The sequence below is a fragment of the Mastacembelus armatus genome, chromosome 17, assembly GCF_900324485.2.
Source record: "Mastacembelus armatus chromosome 17, fMasArm1.2, whole genome shotgun sequence".
NCBI classification, from domain to species: Eukaryota; Metazoa; Chordata; class Actinopteri; order Synbranchiformes; family Mastacembelidae; genus Mastacembelus; species Mastacembelus armatus.
The window spans coordinates 10,005,260-10,027,515 of NC_046649.1; the positions used below are offsets into that span (position 1 = coordinate 10,005,260).

The window sequence follows — 22,256 nt, forward strand, 5'->3', positions numbered from 1 at the left end:
ATTTTGCATATTTGGAAATATGCTTGTTTACTTTGTAGCTTGGACAGTGAAAATATTGATGCCACTCTTCATGTCTGTCCTTTAAATATGAAGAATTGTGTTTTGTTTTAAAGGTAATGGCCAGCGTTCCCTCCCTCATGCCTGGACTGGGGGTCTCATCTGGTTGCATTCTGCAATCTCACCACTAGATGCACCTTTAAAGTAGTTTACTGCTGCCTGGCACCCTCGCAGTAGTTCATCCAACCCTTGGCAAGAAAGAAAATAGGCAGATTTCCCAAAACTTTTTTATCATGTTTTTGTTTATATATTAGTTTTTCCTTCTTTCTGCCAGGAGGACTGGTGGGGGCTTTTATGCTCTGTGCTCTCAAGATTATGGCCTATGACATTACTTAGATTAGACATAATAACAAAATGATTATAATAATGGTTCCTTGTATCACTCTCCAGAGCAGCTCTGAGGTTTAATCACGTGTTACAGGCTTGTTAAATGCTGCAAATGATACAGTGGTTGGTTTCCTGCCAACATACAAGGCTGCCCTTTAATGTTTACATTTCCTACACACTGGTCTCTGTGGTTGTTAGAGGTGTGTGTGTGTGTGTTTTGCTACTGGAGACAAAGACAGCAATCATATCTGTCAGCAAACCAAAGTGCCTGTCCTGAGCGCCCATGTAGTGGGGGTGGGAGGTCTAAAAAGGAGGTTTTCATGAGTCTGACAGATCATTTCATGCTCCTCTGTTTTATTTTTTAGGCCATTTCATGTCGATCTGTTGTACTTTTAAAACTATGTTTCTGTTCTCTTTTTTTTTTTTGCTCAATTTTTGTGCGAATCTAAAAATCCTCATTTAGTTTAGAGGATGTGGTTCAGTCAGTGGTATATTGCGTGCCGTGTAGCTGGGCTCCAGTTCCTCCATGGCACTTCCTAAGTACCATAAATCTTCACTCCAGTCTGCTTATAGCTACATGTTAAAAAATATGTTCCCATGTATTGTATTTAAGCGGCTGAGATTTCAGATGGTGACTGTTGTGTTTCACAGTTTCTTTCTGGGTTAAACACAACACTCACAAATTTTTTTTGATAGTGGTAGTCACTGATAGTGACTGTATGACAGTGGTGGAGGGTAATAAAGATACTTCTACCTTATACTAAATTACTTTCAGATTCAGATGTTACACATGTGACTAATTAATGCAATGTTACAGATAAACCTCAGGGTATTTGTTATTAAAATGAGGTCCACATCAACCACATACAGCATTAACATGGTTATACGTGAATACATCTATAAATAACATCTATAAATAACATATATATATATATATATATATATATAGGAAATGTAAACATTAAAGGGCAGCCTTGTATGTTGGCAGGAAACCAACCACTGTGTCATTTGCAGCATTTAACAAGCCTGTAACACGTGATTAAACCTCAGAGCTGCTCTGGAGAGTGATACAAGGAACCATTATTATAATCATTTTGTTATTATGTCTAATCTAAGTAATACATAAGTTATATATATATATAATTATAATAAATATATCAATATTGTAGTTAAACCATGGCAGTAGTAGAAGATATTTTGAATTTTTTATTCTGTGCCTTTAAATAGGTGGGTTAAATAAATAAAGGTTTTAAACCTTAAAACTTTTTTTTGCTGGAGATAATATCTCAAACAGCCAATGATACTTCTACATTAAACATGCCTCTCTATACAAAACATTTATTTTTGTAGTCTCTAAAATAGAGTGCACAAAAGCAGAAGTGTTGATTTCCTGATTGAAGAAAAAATTGTCATTTATTCAAATGTTCATATATGATATTTCACTGAACTAGAAGAGAGTAAATGCAGCATTTACATTCATCCAGAAACAGGAGTCCGGGATATGTAAATGTTGTTTCATATCTGATTGATGTGTAAGTAAGCAACCTGTTTCCAAACATGCTGAAATTATATGTCAGTGCTGTGTTTACAACATGTTGCTGAGTCTCCAAGAGGCCACAGGAAAACTAATGTGGGTTTAAAAACACAATACTCTGCAGATGATATCTTACTGTGTATTTATTTTAAACAATACTTAAAATAAAGACGTGATCAACATATAACCAAATGGATTTTTAAAAAATGCTTTTCTGCATTGGAGACACTAGATGTTAGTGTGCCCAGCTAAGAAATACTTCCTCACATAACCCCCAATCTGTGTTGTTTATACACTTCAGCTCATACAGATTAAACAAATAGATATATCGTGTTAATCAGTAACCTTTAGAGCTGGTCGGCACTTTTTGGTTACTTTTGGATAGAGTAGCTATTTTTGCATTTCTAGTCTCTGTGCAAAGGTTAAGCTAACTAGCTGATGGCTGTAGTTTCATGATAAATAGACAATTCTGAAAGTGATATTAATCTTCCAATCTATGTTTTAAAAAAAAAAAAAAAAACAACTTTCCAATAGCGAACAATTCCTTTAAATACGAGTTGGACTGCAGGGCTTTTGCATCATCCAGTGAAGCTTCTAGCTGTTCCAGTTTCATGTGAAGGAGTCTGATTGTAGAAACTGCATGTAAGTCATAAGAGAACATTTGCAAAGCTAGAAACCAGGACCAGGCATGTGTGCCACGCTTTCTTCTAGCAGACATTAACCACACTGGTGCAAGTGCCCCAGAGCTGTGGGGGCGAAATGTGCCATCTGCCACACGAGTTAACCATAGCTGATAATGCACCAGCAGTGTCTATTAAGTAAAACATATGGCTGATGTGCTGTGCTGTATTGCAACAATAAAGCAGCAAGGCAAGTGTATTTATATACGCATTTCATACACAAAGGCAATTCAAAATGCTTTACATAATGCAAGAAAGAAAACATCACAGTGTAGAGATATAAGAGATGGAGATAAAACATGAAATCACATAAATAAAAGAAAACCTAAATTATTTAAAAATAGGAAAAAAATCATCCGATTTTGCTTGTTTTATAAGTTGATCAGAAATTTAAAGTGGCATTTTAGCTGTGCAAAAAAGAGACTTCTTCAGCTTAGTTTTAAAAATGACTCCAGAGTTGGTGCAAGATTAAGTTCCAGTGGTGAGCAGCATAATGTGTAAAAGCCATTACACTGGGTTTAGTTTGTACTCTGGGCACCACCAGCTTACCAGTCCCTGCAGAGCTCAGACACCAACCGGGCTTGTTCTTACCAAACAGATCCCTGATGTATTTTGGACCCAACATTGAGAGACTTGTAGACAATAAGCAAAACCTTAAATTCATTTCTATATTTAACTGTAAGCCACTGTGGGGATCTGATAATTACAGTAATGTGCACTCTCTTATTGGTACTTGTGAATATTCTCTAACCCCCAATGAAATTAAACCCATTTTGGTTTGAATTCAATACTTTTAGTCATCTAGACTGTCTTAGATGTATCTGTCCTGGAGGTCAGAGTGTGGCCAATACAGGTTATCTGCATCCCTGGCTTTCTTTGTTGTAGTCAAAGTGATAAACATTGTCCTAAACCCAGGAGCTAGGCAAGCCTTATCTGATTGTCCATACACCCACAAGCAATGACAATAACTCTGACATCCGCTCACTGGAAAAATGTACAGGATCAACCTGTGCCACCTGTGTGAACCCACCTTTGTCATGGCTATGCTTAGAGTATTTCCACACATGGCACACAGGTTCGAAACTATCCAGAGGCCAACTCCTCCTCATGGAAAGAAACTGATATATGTAGGCAAGGCAAGTTTATTTATATAGCACAATTCATAAACAGAGTAATTCAAAGTGTTTTACAGAAATAAAAGACATGTTTAAAAGTACATAGGAAAGAATCAAAATAAGAAACAGCAAATAGTGAAATTAAAATTAAAGGAAACTGAGTGCAGATAAATCACTGTCAGTTGTTATATGTTATATGCCACCCTAATGGCATAATGCACTTAAACATTGCCAGAGATGCATAGAACTGAAACGCTGCTTCTCCCTGTTTAGTCCTGACTCTGGGCACGAGCAGAAGGCCTGTCCCTGATGTTCTCAGAGTTCGAGATGATTCATATGGCAGCAACATGTCAGAGATGTACTGTGGTGCTAAGCCATGAAGAGACTTACACACAAGCAGTGCTGTTTTAAAGTCTATTCTCTGAGAGACAGGATGCCAGTGCAGAGATCTGAGAACAGGAGTAATGTGGTTGTACTTCCTAGTTCTAGTCAGGACTTGAACAGCAGCGTTCTGAATGTACTGCAGCTGCCTTACAGCTCTTTTTGAGAGCCCCGTGAACAGGCCGTTACAGTAATCTAACCTGCTAGAGATAAATGCATGGATGAGTCTTTCCAAGTCTGGTTTAGACATGATCCCTTTGATTCTGGCAATGTTTTTGAGATGGTAAACTGCTGACGATGTTATCGATTTAATGTGGTTGTTAAAATTCATGTCTGAGTCCATGATTACCCCTAGATTTCTAACTTGATTTTTAAATTTTAGAGACAGAGACTCGAGGTGACTGCTGACACTTTCTCTTTGTTTCTGAGGCCCAAAGATGATTATTTCAGTCTTGCCACTGTTTATTTGCAGAGAGTTGTTTTGCATCCACAGAGTGATCTGTTCAATACAGCTGCACAGTGAGTCGACTGGTCCATATTCACCAGCTGTGAGTGAAATGTAAATCTGAGTGTCATCTGCATAGTTATGGTATGACACATTATTGCTGCGTATTAACTGGCCTAAAGGAAACATGTAAAGATTGAACAAAAGGGGTCCCAAGATGGACCCTTGGGGGACCCCACATGTCAACACCATTTGGTCTGAGACACAGTTACCAACTTCAATGAAATACTTCCTGTCTTCAAGATAGGACTTAAACCATTTAAGGGCAGTACCAGAGATGCCTATCCAGTCCTCTAACCTTTGTAACAGGATCACATGGTCCACTGTGTCGAAAGCAGCACTTAGATCCAGCAGTACTAAGACAGAGACTCTGCCAGCGTCGGTGTTCAGACGAATGTCATTTGTCACCTTGATGAGGGCAGTTTCAGTGTTGTGATGGGACCTAAAACCTGACTGAAAATCATCAAAGCAGTTGTTTAGCATGAGAAAGTCAGTAAGTTGTTGGTAAACAACTTTTTCAAGTATTTTGCCTAAAAACAGCAGGTTTGATATGGGCCTATGTGGCATCAAGACTGCTCTTCTTCAGGAGAGGCTTGATTACAGCAATTTTCAGGGCCCTTGGAAATGTTCCAGACTGTAATGAGTTATTAACTAATTGAGTGAGTTGTGGTAACAAACTGCTTAGTACTGATTTCAGAAATCTAGTGGGTAAAACATTGAGACAACGGGTGGATGAACTCAGACTAGAGATGATCTCTTCAACTGTTATGTCATTTACAGGTGTAAAGTGTGTCAGTTCTACCAAGTGTCTCCTGGATGGCTGCAGAGTTGGTATCTGCCTTGTGCAATTTATTGCCTGTTTAATACCCTGATATTCTTGTCATTAAAAAATAATGCAAATTCATTACATTTAAGATCTTGAAAGTAGTTTCAATGGTTCCAGTGTTAAAGTGTACGAAGCACAATGTGGCCAGACTTGTTTTCAGCTGAGGGTTTATGGAATTCATGGAGCGGAGGTGTTAGCCGTGTGTGGTTTGACTCAGCGTGATGGTAAACAAACATTAATGGAAGGCATTAGTGAGAAGCCATCCTTATCTCCTCCCACAGCACTCACTGCTTCTTATGTTTCCCTCATCAAACAGAGCTTTTACACAGAAATGGTGGGAGCATGTATCCTAGTTACAAATACATCTCAAGGTTAGAGATAATTGCTGCTGTACCTGGAGCAGGTTGGTTTGACTGACACTCATGGTCACATTTCAATGAACCATGTGGTTTTGCTCACTGTTGTGTGACCATGTTGACTTTTAACAAGATGGTGGATGTTCTACTGGATTCAAATCAAGTCACACATCATAGTTTTCAGTTTTTCTTTTTTATAAACTTGTGTGATTTTTGAGGTGTGTTTGGGATCAGTGCCATGTTGGAAAAATTCTGCCCTGACAAGTTCATTGAAACTGCAAGTCAACAGTATTTGGTACAAACTTGTATTTGTCAGGATTTACTGTCCTAATTTTGTTTTTGACCCAAATGCAGATGCAGAGACAGGAATACAGAGGCTTTATTGAACCAGCTAACATAGCAGAGGGATGAGACACAGGAATGGGAGATGGAAGTCAGGGGCTGAAGAAACTGATCCAGGACAAGCAGACGATGACCAGGCAGTCTAGTTGTCAGCCCAGAGAAGGTAAGGAACAGGCAATAGGAAACATACAGTGGATCTAATCTGTGACAGACAGACTCAGGTTCAAGTAGACAGTCAGGCAGATCAGACAGGGCAGAGAGGAAGACGTAGAACAGATTGGGGATCAACTGAAGGGAAGGCGAGTCTGGTGATCAGGCTGAGTAATTGGACAGAGGAACAGGTGAAGACTGGCCAAGGGAAACACTGAAGGTCAGGGCAAAGAACAAGTTATGGTCTGATATGCTGGAGATAACAGGAACGATCAGGTTAAGGACAGGCTGAGTCCAAATTAAGCTGCAGAATGGTCCATGCTGTTACTGACATCTTGGTCAGGAGGAAGTTGAGTCAGGATCAGGCAAGCAGACGGGCAAATTAAACAAAGCTGCTGGGAGGGAGCAGGCAGGAGAGTTGGCCAGAAGCAGATACTGTAAATTCAGGTGCAGGAAGTCTCAGCTGAGATACTGAGCAGGACCAGGCAGGATATTTGGATTGAAGTGACAGGATGGTTCAGCTGGGTGGCAGATTACAGTTAAAGCAGAGTGATGTTTTCAGGCAGGAACAGGGACAAGTGGACAGGACCATTGGTCTGAGACAATCTGGCACTGAGGAAAAAGTGATGGAGTTTTTTTTTTTTTTTGGCTGAGCAGAGGTAGAAAACAAAATTCAGGTGGTAACAATGTTTTTCTTCTTGGAAACCCCCCGATTCATGCAATATCTTTTACGTTTCTACAGGTCATAGTTGCAAGTTAGAAACTCTTATCTATTTTTAAATACTAATTCACTGCTCAATTCTCAAATGTTTCAGCATTTTCTGCTCCAAGTTCAACAAGTCAATTTTTTTTGATTTTCATATATTTATTCTTCCACAGGATCTGACTGACTTTGACAAAGGTTCAGATTATGATGACTAGATGACTGGGTCAGAGCTCTTGAGGGGTGTTCCCAGTATGCAGAGGTCAGTAGCTATAAAAAGTGGTCTAGGGAAAATGCATACTCATGTGCACCCAAAGCTCATCAATGCACATGGGGAGCAAAGGCTGGCCTGTCTGATCTGTTCCCACAGAAGAGCTACTTTAGCACAACTTGGTAAAAAAAACTGCTGTCTATGATAGACAGCTGTCAGAGCATCAAACTGGATCATGGACTAATGGAAGGTGCCTGAGCTGATGGATCATGTTTTCTTTTTGGTCACATGGACGACTGGCTTGGTGTGCGTTGTTTACCTGGGGAATTGATGGGATGTACTGCAAAAACAAGTCTGCTCCATGGTGGCCCCACCTCACAACTTTCAGCACTTAAAGGGCCTGCTGCTAACATCTGGGTGTTAGACACCAGAGCTAGGTAGCTGTTTCATGCCTGGGCGTGATGACTTCCTGGGTAGTACTGCTGTATTTTGTGTGACATATAAGGGTTTATGACGAAAAAAAAATGGAAATGTGGTGTGAGAAAGAAGTGAACTTAGCAGACCTGCCTAGCCTGCTCATCACCTCTGCTTAAGACTAGTAGCTTGAGGCTACATCAGCTGCTAACATAAGACATCCAGTTCTTTAGTTGAACTGTTAGTTGTCCGGTTGCATTGTGGGGGATTTAGACACCAGGTTTTGACAAGGAAGCTGTGTGGAATATGCAAAACAATATCTTTGGTGGTGCTGCATTGATTTGGTCCTTCTCTAAACTGTCTATTAAGAGCCTTACAGTGTGCATCTCCAAAAATGTGAAACTATTCCTTTAAGTTTTTAATAACGTGTTACCAACCAGGCTACAGATGCACTGGGCTGTGTAACCCAATGCTGACCCCAGATGATGGAAATGATCATTTCAGTGCTACAGATGTTTCCTCTTTTTACTGATAACATGCTATTTCAGTCAGCCCTTATTTGAATTTTTAGGTTACTATAGCATCGTCCACATAATCACATGAGGAACAGCCTGTTTTTGTGTTGTGCTATGTGATCACTTAATAATAACCTTTAGCAGCTCACTCTGCTTGTGTCACGAGCAAACTGACACTGCACACAGGTCAGTAACAGTCTGTCTGTATTAAGGTTTGCTCTAAGTTGCGCTGTAAAACTCTAATTATATGTGTGGAGAGAACCCACTTCCCTTTTAAACTTTGAAATCTAGAAAACAGATCAGCAGCAACATGCTGACAAGTTTTTGTTTGCGCTGAACTTCATCATCATGACGCTTCTGCCTCTGTCAGATTAAAGGGCAGATTTGAAGTTTGGTGCTCAGATGGAAAATTCACTGACAGAGACACTTCACATTAAAGCTGCAGCACATCTGATCACATGTCTGTATGTGGTTCTGTTTCTGGAGGATTTACACACACTTTCATCCTTGTGTGTGTGCTATTTATGGACAAACAACCATGTTGCTCATCACCAAAGTGAGGAGTCTGTCCCTGAGTAAACAAAGACACAGTCTGCAGAAGGCTTAAGAGAACAGCAGGTAGAGGCTGGGTGTGACCTGTGCAAGCACCCCTTCCATTTGCTGTGGCCTGTAGTAAATAATATGCGTGGTGTGTGTGAAGAGATCATTATTGTGCATGTTATCTTAGTTGTGTTTATGGTGTCTAATGTCCGCAGAGGTGATGATTCCTTTAATTTATTTGTTTTTCCCCATAAATCCTGTTGGGTGCTCTCCAGGACCTCCAGGGGAGGAACCTTTCCCTCACTTAGTTCTCAGTCACACGATACCTTTAAGCCGAGGACAAACACAGAAGTTGTTGATTCAAGTCCTACTTCAAGAAGAAAGCGCTTAATGAACTTTGTCCCTCTGTATCTGAGCGCTTTATAACCTGCCCTTCAAATAACACATAGAGGAGTCAAGTCCAGCTTTTATAAAACCTAGATGCGTTTCTGAATTATCACAACGAGGTTTAAGTGCATCGGAGAGGTCCTGCGTAAATTCACACATACGGACAGAACCATTTTTGTCTTTGTTGGTTCAGTCAAACACGCCCATCTCCTCCTCCTCCTCCTCCTCCTCCTCCTCATTCTCCTCCTACTTTACTACACATTAAAACATAAAGACGCTTCATGCTCCTGCTCATTCCCACATCTACACCCGCCATCAGCGCTTCTGCTCCTCCTCCTCCTCTGTGATTCATCTTGCGATCTGTGAGTTCACTCATTCCAGTCGAAATTTGCGCAACTTTTGTGACTTTCTGGACTTTGGTAAATGTGTGACACACCTTTAAATTCGTGCGGAAGGTGTTTGACAGATGTGTTTACTAGGTTGAGGACCGCGCTGCGCTTTGCGCTCATAGGTGGTCACTTCGGCTGAACGCGATCTAACATCCAGATGTGGAAAGTCTCCGTGCAGTGCGCTTTTCCGAGTCAGAGCAGCCAGGGAGAGGGTCGAAAACAAAGAAACCAAAACGTCTGGGTTTGTTTGGCTCATTGTGGAGACACGGTGGAGACTGTTGTGTTGTTTGATGTGCGGATAATGCGCTGCTGTTGTTTTTAATAGTCTGACCTGTGAATGAGAATGAGAAAAAAAACAAACTGGAATTGCAGTAAGTAGGTAGTTTGGATGTTGAGTAATAGACAATAATAAGAGAATAAATAAATACAAATAAATAAATAAATAGTAGGTATCAATAGTGGATTGTTTCTCATTTCATTATTGACAGATGCATTTCTCCAATGAATAATAATAATAATAGTAACAGTAATAATAATGATAAATGAGAGTCATCTGAAGAGAAGCAGAGCTGGTGAAGCGGCAGATTATAAAGTCTCTCACTGGAGAGGCTCTTCCCAGCAGACTCTCCTGCCTTGTTCCCCATAGACCTGTACTATTCTGTTGACACCTGTGTTATTAACTCTGCATGTGGTTTCACACAGTTAAGTGATCTGAAGGTTTGCCCATGATGCAGCACTTATCGATCAGCCTGTTACAGGAAGTACACTGGGTGTTTTCTCTCTGCAATGAAAGCCCAGAAGCTGCTCATTTAACAGCTGCCCGCTCTACAGTGGTAATGATAATGGTTAGAATGATGATGTGTGTGCTCGTTGGTTCATCTGTGTTTGACATAGCAGGGAGTGTGTAATCTTTTAATAATATCGAATTGTAAATAATGCACCATGCACGCCAAGCAGGTGCATGGTGTTACAGTCTGCAGATCACAGGGTAAAGTGTACAGAGGCTGAGCCCTGTGTGCTGCAGCACAGAAAAAGTGGAAGTTGTCAGGGTCCTTTCATCACAGCCGACATCCTGAGTTACTGCTGTAATAATCCTTCTGACTCGTAATCTGACTCTTGTGTAATCAGGGCAAACTGTAATCTGTATAATCTGTCGCTTTTGGTGGTGCAAAGACTCACTGTCATCATGATCTAAAGTTTGTTTCTTGATTTAACTCTCAATGTAAGGTCCTGTGATGCTATTGCTTTTATATTAACCATGTGAGCCAGGTGTGGTTTAGTAAAACCAATAATATAAATGCTTTAACTGCATATCAGCTATAAAAAAATAAAATATGGAATTAAAAAGACTCTATGTAGACTATGCAGGTCCTGCTGTGGTGAAACCTGGGTAATTATCTAGTTTATATTAGCTGAGGTATGATTTATTGATTACATATCTACTGATAAGAATGCAAAGTTTCTGTATCTGTGTGGTTTCACTTATTGAAAGCATGTTTCATTTCAGACAGTGTCACTGGTTTTAAAAGTTTTGTTTTAATAAATGAAGTCTTTAAAAACCAACATATAATATGTTTTTTGGACTTCGGCACAACCTGATTGAGGCTATGGCTTGGGGCAACTCTAAATAACTTATGCATTATGAACACACCCATTGGCTTCTAGTGAATAAAGAAGCATTTTACCATCCTATGAAAGTGTGTTAAAGGAGAGCTAGCACTTAAATATTTCCCCTAATAAGACGAAATGTCATTTTTATCTGTTAGTGCCATGTAATAAATGCCAGATAAAATGAATGTAGGAAAATCATACCAATGATAAATGCATGTTAATCTACAGAAGTCATAGCAGCAGCGACTGACTAATTGAAATGTTAACGACTTGTTTGACTAGTTAAGGTTTTACATACCCAACACTCCTGCCAAGTTCTTGAAAACACATATTATCCCGGAAACGCAACATGATGTTGATTAAAAACATTTTTCACATTATGTTGGTGCAATCTTCTCTCTGTATCTCTTCCTCTGCGTTAGTCTACTAGATTTCTTTTACAGCAACATTTTCCCAGGCAAAAACATTAAAATCATTCCCTGTCTTTCTTCCTCTGACCTCCTCTTGTTTGTTTACATCTCCATATTTTTTATCCTCCCTCTCACTGCTTCACATTTCCTCCCTCCTCTCAGAACCACCATGGTTTGCCATAAGGAGTTTACGAATGCAGGGAAACAGCCGGGGCTGCAGGTGTGGCGTATTGAGAACCTGGACCTGAAGCTGGTTCCGAAGGACTTGCATGGCAAATTCTACACGGGGGACGCCTACCTGCTGCTCTTCACGACCGCAGCACCTTCATACAACATACACATGTGGTTGGGTAAGACGTGCACACACACTTTACTCATCTCTTTTTTTTTTTCCCATTTAGAATTTAAAATACTGTTACACTGCAGGCATGAAGAAGAGTGTGAACCTAAACATTCGGCTAATTAACACCCACCTCTTTGTGTTGATGAAAGTTTGATGTAACTGCTGTTATTGAAACAGCCTTGCTTTGCATTTCTGAGAAAGAATGAACAATGCACTTGGTTATCTGAAAACTGCATTCTCTAAATACAATAACTTGTTTTTCAAGTTATTATTCTGTTATTTTATGCAAAGTTTTATTGTTCTCTTTTTTTTTTTTTTACATGATAATAAAATATTTTCTCTTGGGTACAAATGCTGTATTGTGACCAGTTCCATTACCAATTACAGTGAAATCTTTACTCAGTACCAAGCAGGTACACGTACAGCGCATGCACATACATAATACAAGTTTAATTACCCATGCATTGAGAACGACACCTATGCAAACATCTATACAAACACAGTATTGTCTCTTTAGGCCTGAGACTTGAGCCTAACTGAATCTTTCTCATGTGGTTTCTGCACACTCCAGGCCGACTGTTGCTGTGACTTTCAAGCGACAGATTAACCACCTGACTTGTGCTTATTGCTGAAATGTCTGGTGTAAGAGCAGCGGACATTTTCAACTCTGACGCTCACAGCAGTTAGTGAAATTTCTTTTCAGTGACAGTTCCCTCTCTGTTCCATGTATAAAAATAACTATTTTAAATCCTAAATTGAAGGCAAAGTATTTTCTCATGCTCACTAAATTTTCAGTTACACAACCAAAACAGTGGCCTAAATAAAACCAGCGCATGACTCACCTCTTAAATACCTTAAACCCCCAATGAGCAGGCACTGGTCCCTGCATGTTTGTACTGTTCCCTGCCAGTTTCCCCAGTTCCAGCATGCAGACAGACCAGCCTTTTAGTTCTCTGCTGCCACTGCAACCATCTGTAAGACATTACACTAGAAATAACACAAAAACATAATTAATCCCTTTGTCTGGAATTGATGTCAGTCCTATAACATTATGGAACAGTTTTATTGAATGTTTTGTGCCATCTGACAGTAATAGCAGGATACAAAGAGACTCAACGCAGATGTAGTTGATGTTATTCAGAGTCTCCAGTCCAGGCTCAGGGGCCTTCTGAGGTCACAGCAGAAGCCAAAGTGCTGCAATTTACTCTGCCAATGTGAAGCAATGTGATGCTTTTGTGGATCACTTGCTCCTTATGCAAGTGTGAAGCAAGTAGAAAATAAGTGCTTGAGTGCAAGTGTCTCTGTTCTGCAGGGAATGAGTGTTCACAAGACGAGAGTGGAGCAGCGGCCATTTTTGCCACACAGCTGGATGACTTCCTGGGTGGTGGGCCAGTGCAGTTCAGGGAGGTGCAGAACTGTGAATCCAACACTTTTCTGGGGTACTTCAAATCAGGAATCCAGTACCAGGTGAGTGTCACAGTACAGCAGACAGCTATCTAGGACAGCTGGTGTCACTATCTGAAAAAAAAAAAGTCTCCCATGCATGATGATGACTGGTGCAGAAAATAAAAAAATGAGATGCAATTTATTAGCTCAATCTCTTGACAACTAGAAATGAACAGTTCTGAAATTGGATTCACACATTCATGTTTTCTTAAGCATAAATTTGTAAAACATTTCATAAGACAACTTCAACATGTCACATTTGTAAATTGACCAGTTACCTACAAAACTAACGACGTTCTCATCAGCCTCAACTGCGATAAATAAATCAGCCATCATTCACTTAAATGTCTTTGACCTAAATGTATCTGCATGGTTTAATGATTGTCAGCATTTCATGAACTTTGCCATACAGTTAAGCTGATCAGTCTGAAGTTCAGAGAAAACATTCCCCTTGTGTTACTCACATTGCAGGGTGTGTCTGGTTGACTGACTGTAATCGAGTCAACCAACATGTTCTAAAGAAGATGTTTAGGCAAACTCAAACTAAGCCACTTTCTACCAGACATCTGTTTCTCATCTTTTAGGACCATCCAACCCCCCTTGTGGCTTTACTTGAATGTAATTAGCCCAAAGACTTGTTTAGTATGGAAGCTCTGCTCTGCACATGTGCAGAGACTGAGTCCTCACACAGAGTACAGTACTCTACAGTGTTCTTCAGAAGAAGAGCAAGAACTAAACCTCATCATCGTTAGGAAACAACCCTTCTATTAGAATAAACACAGCCTGCATTGATGCCATGGAAAGGTTTACTGCCTCTCTCTTGAGAACCACAGAGGGATGAATGTGGTTTCCATTATGGGTTCTAAAAGCCACCCCTCCGGATGCTAGCAAGTCTCTTCTTCTTTGTGTGTAAATGCTCAAACCTCAATAGATGTTTTAAAAATGAAGAAATCGTCCTTTGTTTTTGTACTCATGAATTGACAGGGTTCTTCTCAGCTTTAGTTTCCACACATCAACATCATCTGTCAGAGCCGCCACGTTGCCTGTTCCAGCAGAAATTGTATCTGTTGCTCATTTGCACTGCTTCATTTGCATGCCTCGTAAATCCATGTTTTGTTTAATGGCATCACTGAGGACGGCACATTACGAGACACTCCTGCCTCAAAGGTACAACACTGGTGCATAAACCAGACGTGACTGTCCATATTGTGATTGATAGTACATAAGCAGTAGAGGTTATTGCCTTTTGTCCTTTGAGGTCTTACCTTTCTGCCTAGGATTCACTTCATCTGAGTTTCTTATTTTCAAACTCTGCATCTCATGATATCGTTTGACTCCACACATCCTGCCTCAAAACTCTCAGTAGTGCATTTATATGTGTGTGTGTGTGTGTTTTGGCCTACACATTGTGGTTGTAAACTAGCTGCGCATATGAGTTGCTGTGCTCATTTCCAGTAAAACTAGTATTTCAAGAACGCCAGCATCAACTGAATTTTTTATTTATTTATTTTTGCTGCAGAAAGGGGGCGTGGCCTCAGGTTTTCACCATGTGGTGACCAATGACACGAACGTGAAGCGCCTGTTGCATGTCAAAGGTCGGAGGGCCATCAGAGCAACAGAGGTGGCCATGTCCTGGAACAGCTTCAACAAGGGAGACTGCTTCATTATTGACCTGGGAAAAGTGAGATGGGTTTTAACTGTTTTTGTTGCATGTGTGTGCAGGAGTGTTGAACTGTCTACCTACTACTTGACTAGACCAAATATTTTATATATCATTAATATACATTTGATATAGGTCATCTGTATTATTATATAGCTGCACTTTAATGAATTTGTTGAATAAAATAAAAGGAGTTAAGACTTGCAGCTTTATTCTTACAGGTATAATCCTTGAGACTGATACCAAACTGCAAAACTATACCCATCCACTGTATTTTGGCCTGTAATTAACTCTCTGTATAGTAGTTTCCATTGCTGGAATTGTCTACCTAAGCTTGAGGGATAAATAGTGAATGATGTAGCACATAATCCAGAATTACATTTGATCTCATTGTTACCAGATTGCAGCTGTGATGTAAAGCAAAGAGGACAATTAAAAGTGTCAAAGTAGTTGCGTGGTATATCCAAATTAACCAGGTCCGAACTATTAAATATTCTGTCTATTTTCTGTTTTTTCTCCTCCCTGCAGGATATCTATCAGTGGTGTGGCAGTGAGTGCAGCTATTTTGAGAGGGTGAAGGCTGCTGAGTTCGCCATCAACATCCGAGATAGTGACAGAAATGGCAGAGCTAAGCTGCACTTGGTGGAGGAAGGTCAGGAGACGGCAGAAATTATACAGGTGACATTAAACTACACGCACATTGCTCCTTTACTCTGTGTCTCTCACTAGAGTTACCACCCCAAAGTTGATGTCTGGTTTGCAGAAGCTAGGAGTGTTATTGATGCGTTTCACGGCTGATGAGTTAGGAATGAATGGTTACAGTGCCAGCCTTTGTAACTTGCTGCTCATGTGCCATCTCTGTGCCATTGTGGCAGTGAAAACACTTCCTTTGTAGCAAGAGAGAAGGGTAAATTCCAGAGTGGCCTAATGAGAGGGAGGAGAACGGGGTGCTGCTTCACAGATTATATTTTAGATTCATCAAGAACTTTTTTTTATCACAGTCTACAAAATCAAGGCTACTCTGTATTTGTGTTAATAAAAAACATATTTATATTTGTACACAAGTGAGAATTATGACAAAGAGAGGAGCACAGTGATGAATTAGTCTTGTGGATGTGTAGGCTTTGGGCCCTAAATCCACCATTGCCCCCAGTACTCCTGATGATGACAAGGTGGACATGTCCAACAGGAAGAAGGGTTCCCTCTACATGGTGAGTAACAATTACACTGAATATGAGTGTGACTTTGAATGTATTTCATTATGTAGACTTTAAAATGAAGCCATGTAATGGTGAAAAAACCTACTTTGTGTAGCACTATTAAAGTACAAATTTGAATTTGAAAGACAAATCTTGAACATTACCAATACATTGCTGTTACAGAATAGGACCTATTATAAAATATTTTAAAATAACATTAATAAAATTATAAATTAATATTATGTCTTTGTTTCACAGATCTCTGATGCATCTGGTACAATGAAGGTGTCAGTGGTGGCTCAAACCAGCCCCTTCAAACAGGCCATGTTGTCTCCTGAGGAGTGCTACATCCTGGACAACGGGGTGGATATGAACATCTTTGTATGGAAAGGTGCCAAAACCATTATAGACTCAGTAACACGGCACAAAATAGCTTTTAATTTTCCTTGCTGTGAGAACTTGTGTGTGTATACTAAGTGTATACCAAGCATACAAGCTTAAGTCAAGAAAAACATCGGATTTCCTCAGAATGATTTTAAATTCTATCTGCGATATCATCACATTAATTATCACACACTTTGAAATGGCCACATCTACAGTAATTCCATCACTTTTGAGGTCACAGGTTAGTCAGGCAGTTATTTAAGGTGCCACCAGCTAGAGAGGCGTCAAAGCAGAACATAGAAAATTTGTAAAAAATCTGGAAGAAATCTGTCTGATGTTATGTCCAGAGGCACACAGACACACTACTAATGTTATGCAAAAAAATATAGACCAATTATTTTCCAGCTACTTAATGATACATCATGTTTTTAAGAATCATGACCATCTCATTATGTCACCCTTATTTGACTCCAACAGGTCCCAAAGCCAACACAGAAGAGCGTAAGGCAGCCATGTCTGCAGGTCAGCAGTTCATCAAAGACAAGGGCTACTCCAATAAGACACAGGTAAAGCTGATATGTCTCTAATCACTCTGACAGAAACCTAGAAGCTCAGGCAAAGACTTCATATCGAGGGAAATAACAGGATTTCATAACGAGATAAAGCATTGTGCCAAAATATCACACAAATAATTCCATGTCATATAAAATGCTGTTAATTAGGCACAAGAAGGTTCTACAGTGGCAGCAGACCAGGATTTTTCTGGGTGGAATTTGCATGTTATTTGCATTCTGCATGTATTTTGGTTCCCTCCCCTATAGTCCAGAGACATGCAGGTTAACTGGTCACTCTAAATTGGCTGTAAGTGTGTGGCTGTGTATTTGTCTCTGTGTGTCAGTCCTGTGACAGACTGACTATTTGTCTGTACCTCGCCTAGCTCTCTGCAGGATAAGCAGTATAGATTATGTGGTTGGATGGACACAAGAGAAGTTAATCAAGCTGAAAATCCCTGTTTCCCCTGCAGATCCAGGTAATCCCAGCAGGAGCTGAGACAACTCTGTTTAAGCAGTTCTTCAGCGACTGGAAGGACAAGGACGAGACTACAGGTCCCAGTAAGCCCTTCACCATTGGCCGCATAGCCAAAGTGAAACAGGTGCCGTTTGATGCCTCCACCCTGCACACAAACAAAGTCATGGCAGCCCAGCATGGCATGGTGGATGATGGGAAAGGCAAGGTCCAGGTACGAGTATGTTAAAAAGCGAAAACAAGGCCCAAAAAACAATGTGATCAGTGAGCTGTGTGAATAGTTTGTAATCTGATTTTCAGATCTGGCGTGTTGAGAACGGTGACAAAATGCCTATCGACCCCTCCTCCTATGGTCACTTCTACGGTGGAGACTGTTACCTCATCCTCTACAGCTACGGGCACGGAGGCCCTGAGAAACACATCATATACACCTGGTGAGGGAAAACAAACATCCACACAAACATGTATGCAGAGTATAATTTGTGTAATACAATATAATGAAAGCTGTAACAACCCCACCACACACACACACCATTAAATGACCTGATTCTACCAAATTCATTACTGAGTCAGGCAGGGACTGAAGTGCACACAGGACGAACTGACAGCTTCAGCGTTTCTCACAGTGCAGTTGGATGACTCAATGGGAGGATCCCCAGTTCAGGTAAGCACTTGACACTGACGCCGTGTTCACCCCCATTGTAATCTGCAGCATTTGACAAGCTAAACATCACTTATGTGTGACCGATGAGTATGAAATGAATAACACAAACAGTGTAATGACTGTTTATGTAATCATGTTTGGCGATGTCCTCCTCAAAGCTGACATAAATAGATAAATCTATATTTGCTTGGGTTAAGTAATAAGTGGCATCAAGTGTGAAAATTGAGAACTAACCTGAAACATTAATAACAACACATAACATTTGCCTTCTTTCTAAATAGCCCGTTACCCTGCACAGAACAGGTACACAAAGTGAAATTGTCAGTAGTGGTGGTGAAGGGTCAATGTCCTAACCCTATTTATTACAGAGGATTAAGTCTAGCCCAGCAAAATCAAATTTCACAATGAACAAAACAAACAGCCCTAGAAAACCAGCAGAGGGCAGTGTTCCTTCAATTTTCATTCACTTTTCAGTCCCTTTCAAATGTAACCCATCACAGTGAACCTCAAGTGTGCATGCATTTGTGTTCCAGTCTTTCTTGTCGTTTTTTAAACAAGTCTTTATTTAAATTAACTGCATTGACAAAAAGTAATGCAGATGTGAGTCTGATACAGACATAGATGTAAACCTCTGCATTCAATAATGGTCCAAAAATGTAAAGTATACATGATCTCTAGTTAAACGAAAACCTGCAAACCAATTATTATTTTTTGTCATATGTTGATTCATTCTTTTTTAAATCCAGTATTCCTTCTTCTGTTACTCATAGGCTTAGCTACAATAGTTAATAGGTCCTATAACCTTCATAGTGAAGTTTTTCTTTTTATTTCATCCACAGGTCAGAGTGACTCAGGGTCAGGAGCCTCCACACCTGATGAGTCTGTTCCAGGGCAAACCTATGATCATCCACCTTGGAGGAACATCACGCAAAGATGGACAGTCGAAGGCCAACAGCACTCGTCTCTTCCACATTCGACAGAGCTCTTCCCACGCTACCCGAGCTGTGGAGGTGAGCTGTAGGCACACATCCTTGACATGGTGTCAAAATTTCTGATTTACACCTCTCACCTGCCTGCACCTGTATCCTCAGGTGGAGCCTTGTGGCTCCAAACTGAACACCAATGACGTGTTCGTGTTGAAAACCCCCTCTGCCCTGTTTGTATGGCGGGGTGTGGGTGCCAGTGATGAAGAGATTGCGGCTGCCAAGTACGTGGTGGCTTTCCTCGGTGGCACTGCCACCCAGGTGTCAGAGGGCAAAGAGCCAGGTGGGTGTTCTTGGGCAAACACTATACTGCAGAAATTAAATTCCTCAGACTTTAGAAACTGGGGAGTTTTCAGTCACGTTTGTGTTCTGGTTTTGATTTAACTTGAAAAGATGATGCATCCTGTTACTTGACTTCCCGAAAGAGGATGTGATTCATAAGCTATTCACACAAACAAAATGCCAAATTTGCTACGTCTACCTGCAACTGATGGCTGTTGTTTTATCTTTTCTCCCAGCTGATTTCTGGTCTGCTTTGGGTGGCAAGAAGGACTACCAGACCTCCAAGAGTCTGCAGAAGGTGGTCAAACCCCCACGTCTGTTTGGCTGCTCCAACAAAACTGGAAGGCTCATTGTAAGGAGATGTTTTTCTTCTGTGAAACACATGTAGAAAATGTCAGTAGATGTACACAATCAATACAGTATTATTATTAGAGTAATTTGTTCATTCCAAATACCTGTAGACCTAAGAACAGTCTGAGTTTTCTTCTGCACTGTTTTCCAGGTTGAAGAAGTACCAGGAGATTTCACTCAGTCAGATCTGGCCACTGATGATGTCATGATCCTGGATGTCTGGGACCAGGTATGACGAGCTCAGACCTTTGACCTACTCGTAAAACTGTGCTAAGCTCTGAACTGAGAGTGTGTGTGTGTGTGTCTCTCTCTTCTCCCCATAGATCTTCGTTTGGGTCGGTAAAGACTCTAATGAAGAGGAAAGGACTGGAGCTCCCAAAATGGGTTGGTGATGCTTAAACAGTTCTGCCTTTTATATTACACTGTCTTTGACCAGAGACTTGCTGCCAGAAAACATTACGGTTTCGTAGCTGAAAGGTTTGAAAGGCATCCTGCTCTCTAAGCAGACTCACAATAAACATCTTGTGTTTGGGATTTCCCAGAGCAATCGCTCACACACTTATTTCCAAAAGTCCAATTAGGGCTCTAGGATATAATATCTTTGCAGGCTATATTTTTCAGTAATGTTTTAAAATAAATTTTTATGCAAGTTTTCTCAAATCATTCTTCTCTCCAAACAAATGTTAATGTTACACTATAATTTTTTATTCTATAGCTGTTGTTAGCAAATTTCTATTGTTTTTTACACATTATGTTTTGTTTCCGTCCACTCCTTACTGTCCTTTTCATGTAGCAAAACAATATGTGGATTCAGACCCGTCTGGCCGCAGAGGGCTCCCCATCACCACCGTCAAACAGGGAGCAGAGCCTTCCACTTTCACTGGCTGGTTTCAAGCTTGGGATTCCAACATGTGGGATACAGATCCACTGGCCAGGATCCGTGCACGTTTCTGAACACACAGCTCCAGGCTTTTCCTCCCTCTTCATCTGGATCCTTACTTATCAAGCACTTTCTGTTGTCAATGTTGTTTATCTTACCTCTATTCCCTAAGTGCCAAAAACCAATGTTATTACTGTTAATCGGGACAAATGTCTGCTTCCATGCCTTGGTTACGACCCAGTGCACTGACCTTCAGAAACAGGTGATCATTCCATGAGTAGCTCATGTTTAAAAGAAAAAACATAGTTTACTGAGTCCCTTTCACATTTTAAGCAAATACCCCCAAACCCCTAAAAGAATTTTACACAGCTTCAGATTTTGTGTTTCTCTCTGCTCCCTTTCACTGCAGCACTTTCTCTTCTGTCAACAGTGTATTTGTTTTTCATAATGACATGCTGAACAGTTTACTCCATTACTACACTGTGGCTACATGTGTGGTGTTTTATCATCAGTACTGGAATGTGCTAGAAGCTGCATGCTGCATATGTTTTTTTAACATGTTCTGTGCTTGTGAATTTTAAAAGGCGTACCGTCATATGTTTCATTTCTAATAACGGACCTTGAATGCTCACATGGATGGCTTTTAAATAAAAAGTGGTTCAAAGCTGTGCTTTGTATTTGAACATTTCTGGGCAATTAGTAAATGAATCAAAGTGATTTTAAATGTGCACTGATGCTCACTCCACACCATGAACATTTCTAATATTTCTAATCTGCATCAAACCTACAGAACCCTTCTGAGGCTTTATCAGCTGGTTTTCACTGGGTCTCTCTCTCTCTCTCTCTCCCTATCTCTCTCTCTCGCTCTCTTGGGATCTTGTTTCAGCTCACAGCATCTGTCTGAGCAGGAAGAAGACATTAAAGCTCAGTTCACAGCTGCACTGTCCTTCAGGGTATGCAGACGGGTTTCTTTGAAAAGAAATTGCAGCCAGCACTGAAACCTGGAAAGTCTTATAACTGAGGATTGTGTCATTTTGATATTTATAGATCTCTACATGCAAACAAACTCAGTGGAAACATACTATTTCTGGAAGTTTGATGATGTCCAGAAAAACCCAAACCAAAACATTTTAATTAGTCACTTGAGGTTATTTGAAATGATATGTACCTTCTGTATGTGCTATAATTGTCCACAGGTCGCTAATGGTGCTAAGGTTATGACAAACTCTTTAAAGGACTTCTACATATAGAAACCTGAGAAAATACCACCACATCTCAATGGTCAGTCTTAAAATGTATTAGAAATCCTGAACCATGGTGCTCTTGCCCAAGATATAAGGATCTAATGATTCAAATCATTTCATTACTGAAAACCCACTTTTGAACAAGTGTATCATGTAGTGGAAAAGGCACTTGGCCACTTCTATTCTTGTCGTGGATCAAGCGGAGGCTGTGAAGGACAATGTGTTATGTGTTACTGAGTCCTAAATACGAGAGGGGACCTCTAAATCCTTCCTTTAAATAGCCCTGCAGGCTGAGCCCGCACCACAGGGGCGCTGTTCCTGCATGTCGCGCAGTGCGCTCC

The 22,256-nt window shown here is 40.4% G+C and overlaps 1 protein-coding gene across 1 annotated transcript; it reads left to right on the top strand.

Annotated features, from left to right (window-relative positions):
- The first annotated feature begins 9,267 nt into the window (after positions 1-9,267).
- On the top strand, positions 9,268-21,326 carry scinlb (scinderin like b). The gene is made up of 17 exons (XM_026313406.1): positions 9,268-9,405; positions 11,616-11,803; positions 13,109-13,263; positions 14,762-14,923; positions 15,431-15,580; positions 16,024-16,113; positions 16,360-16,492; positions 16,963-17,051; positions 17,510-17,725; positions 17,812-17,945; positions 18,085-18,175; positions 19,015-19,185; positions 19,267-19,441; positions 19,677-19,792; positions 19,943-20,020; positions 20,115-20,175; positions 20,585-21,326. Exons 2-17 carry the CDS (start codon positions 11,623-11,625, stop codon positions 20,743-20,745), a joined length of 2,163 nt encoding a protein of 720 aa, XP_026169191.1. The 5' UTR covers positions 9,268-9,405; positions 11,616-11,622; the 3' UTR covers positions 20,746-21,326.
- The last annotated feature ends 930 nt before the right edge of the window (positions 21,327-22,256 follow it).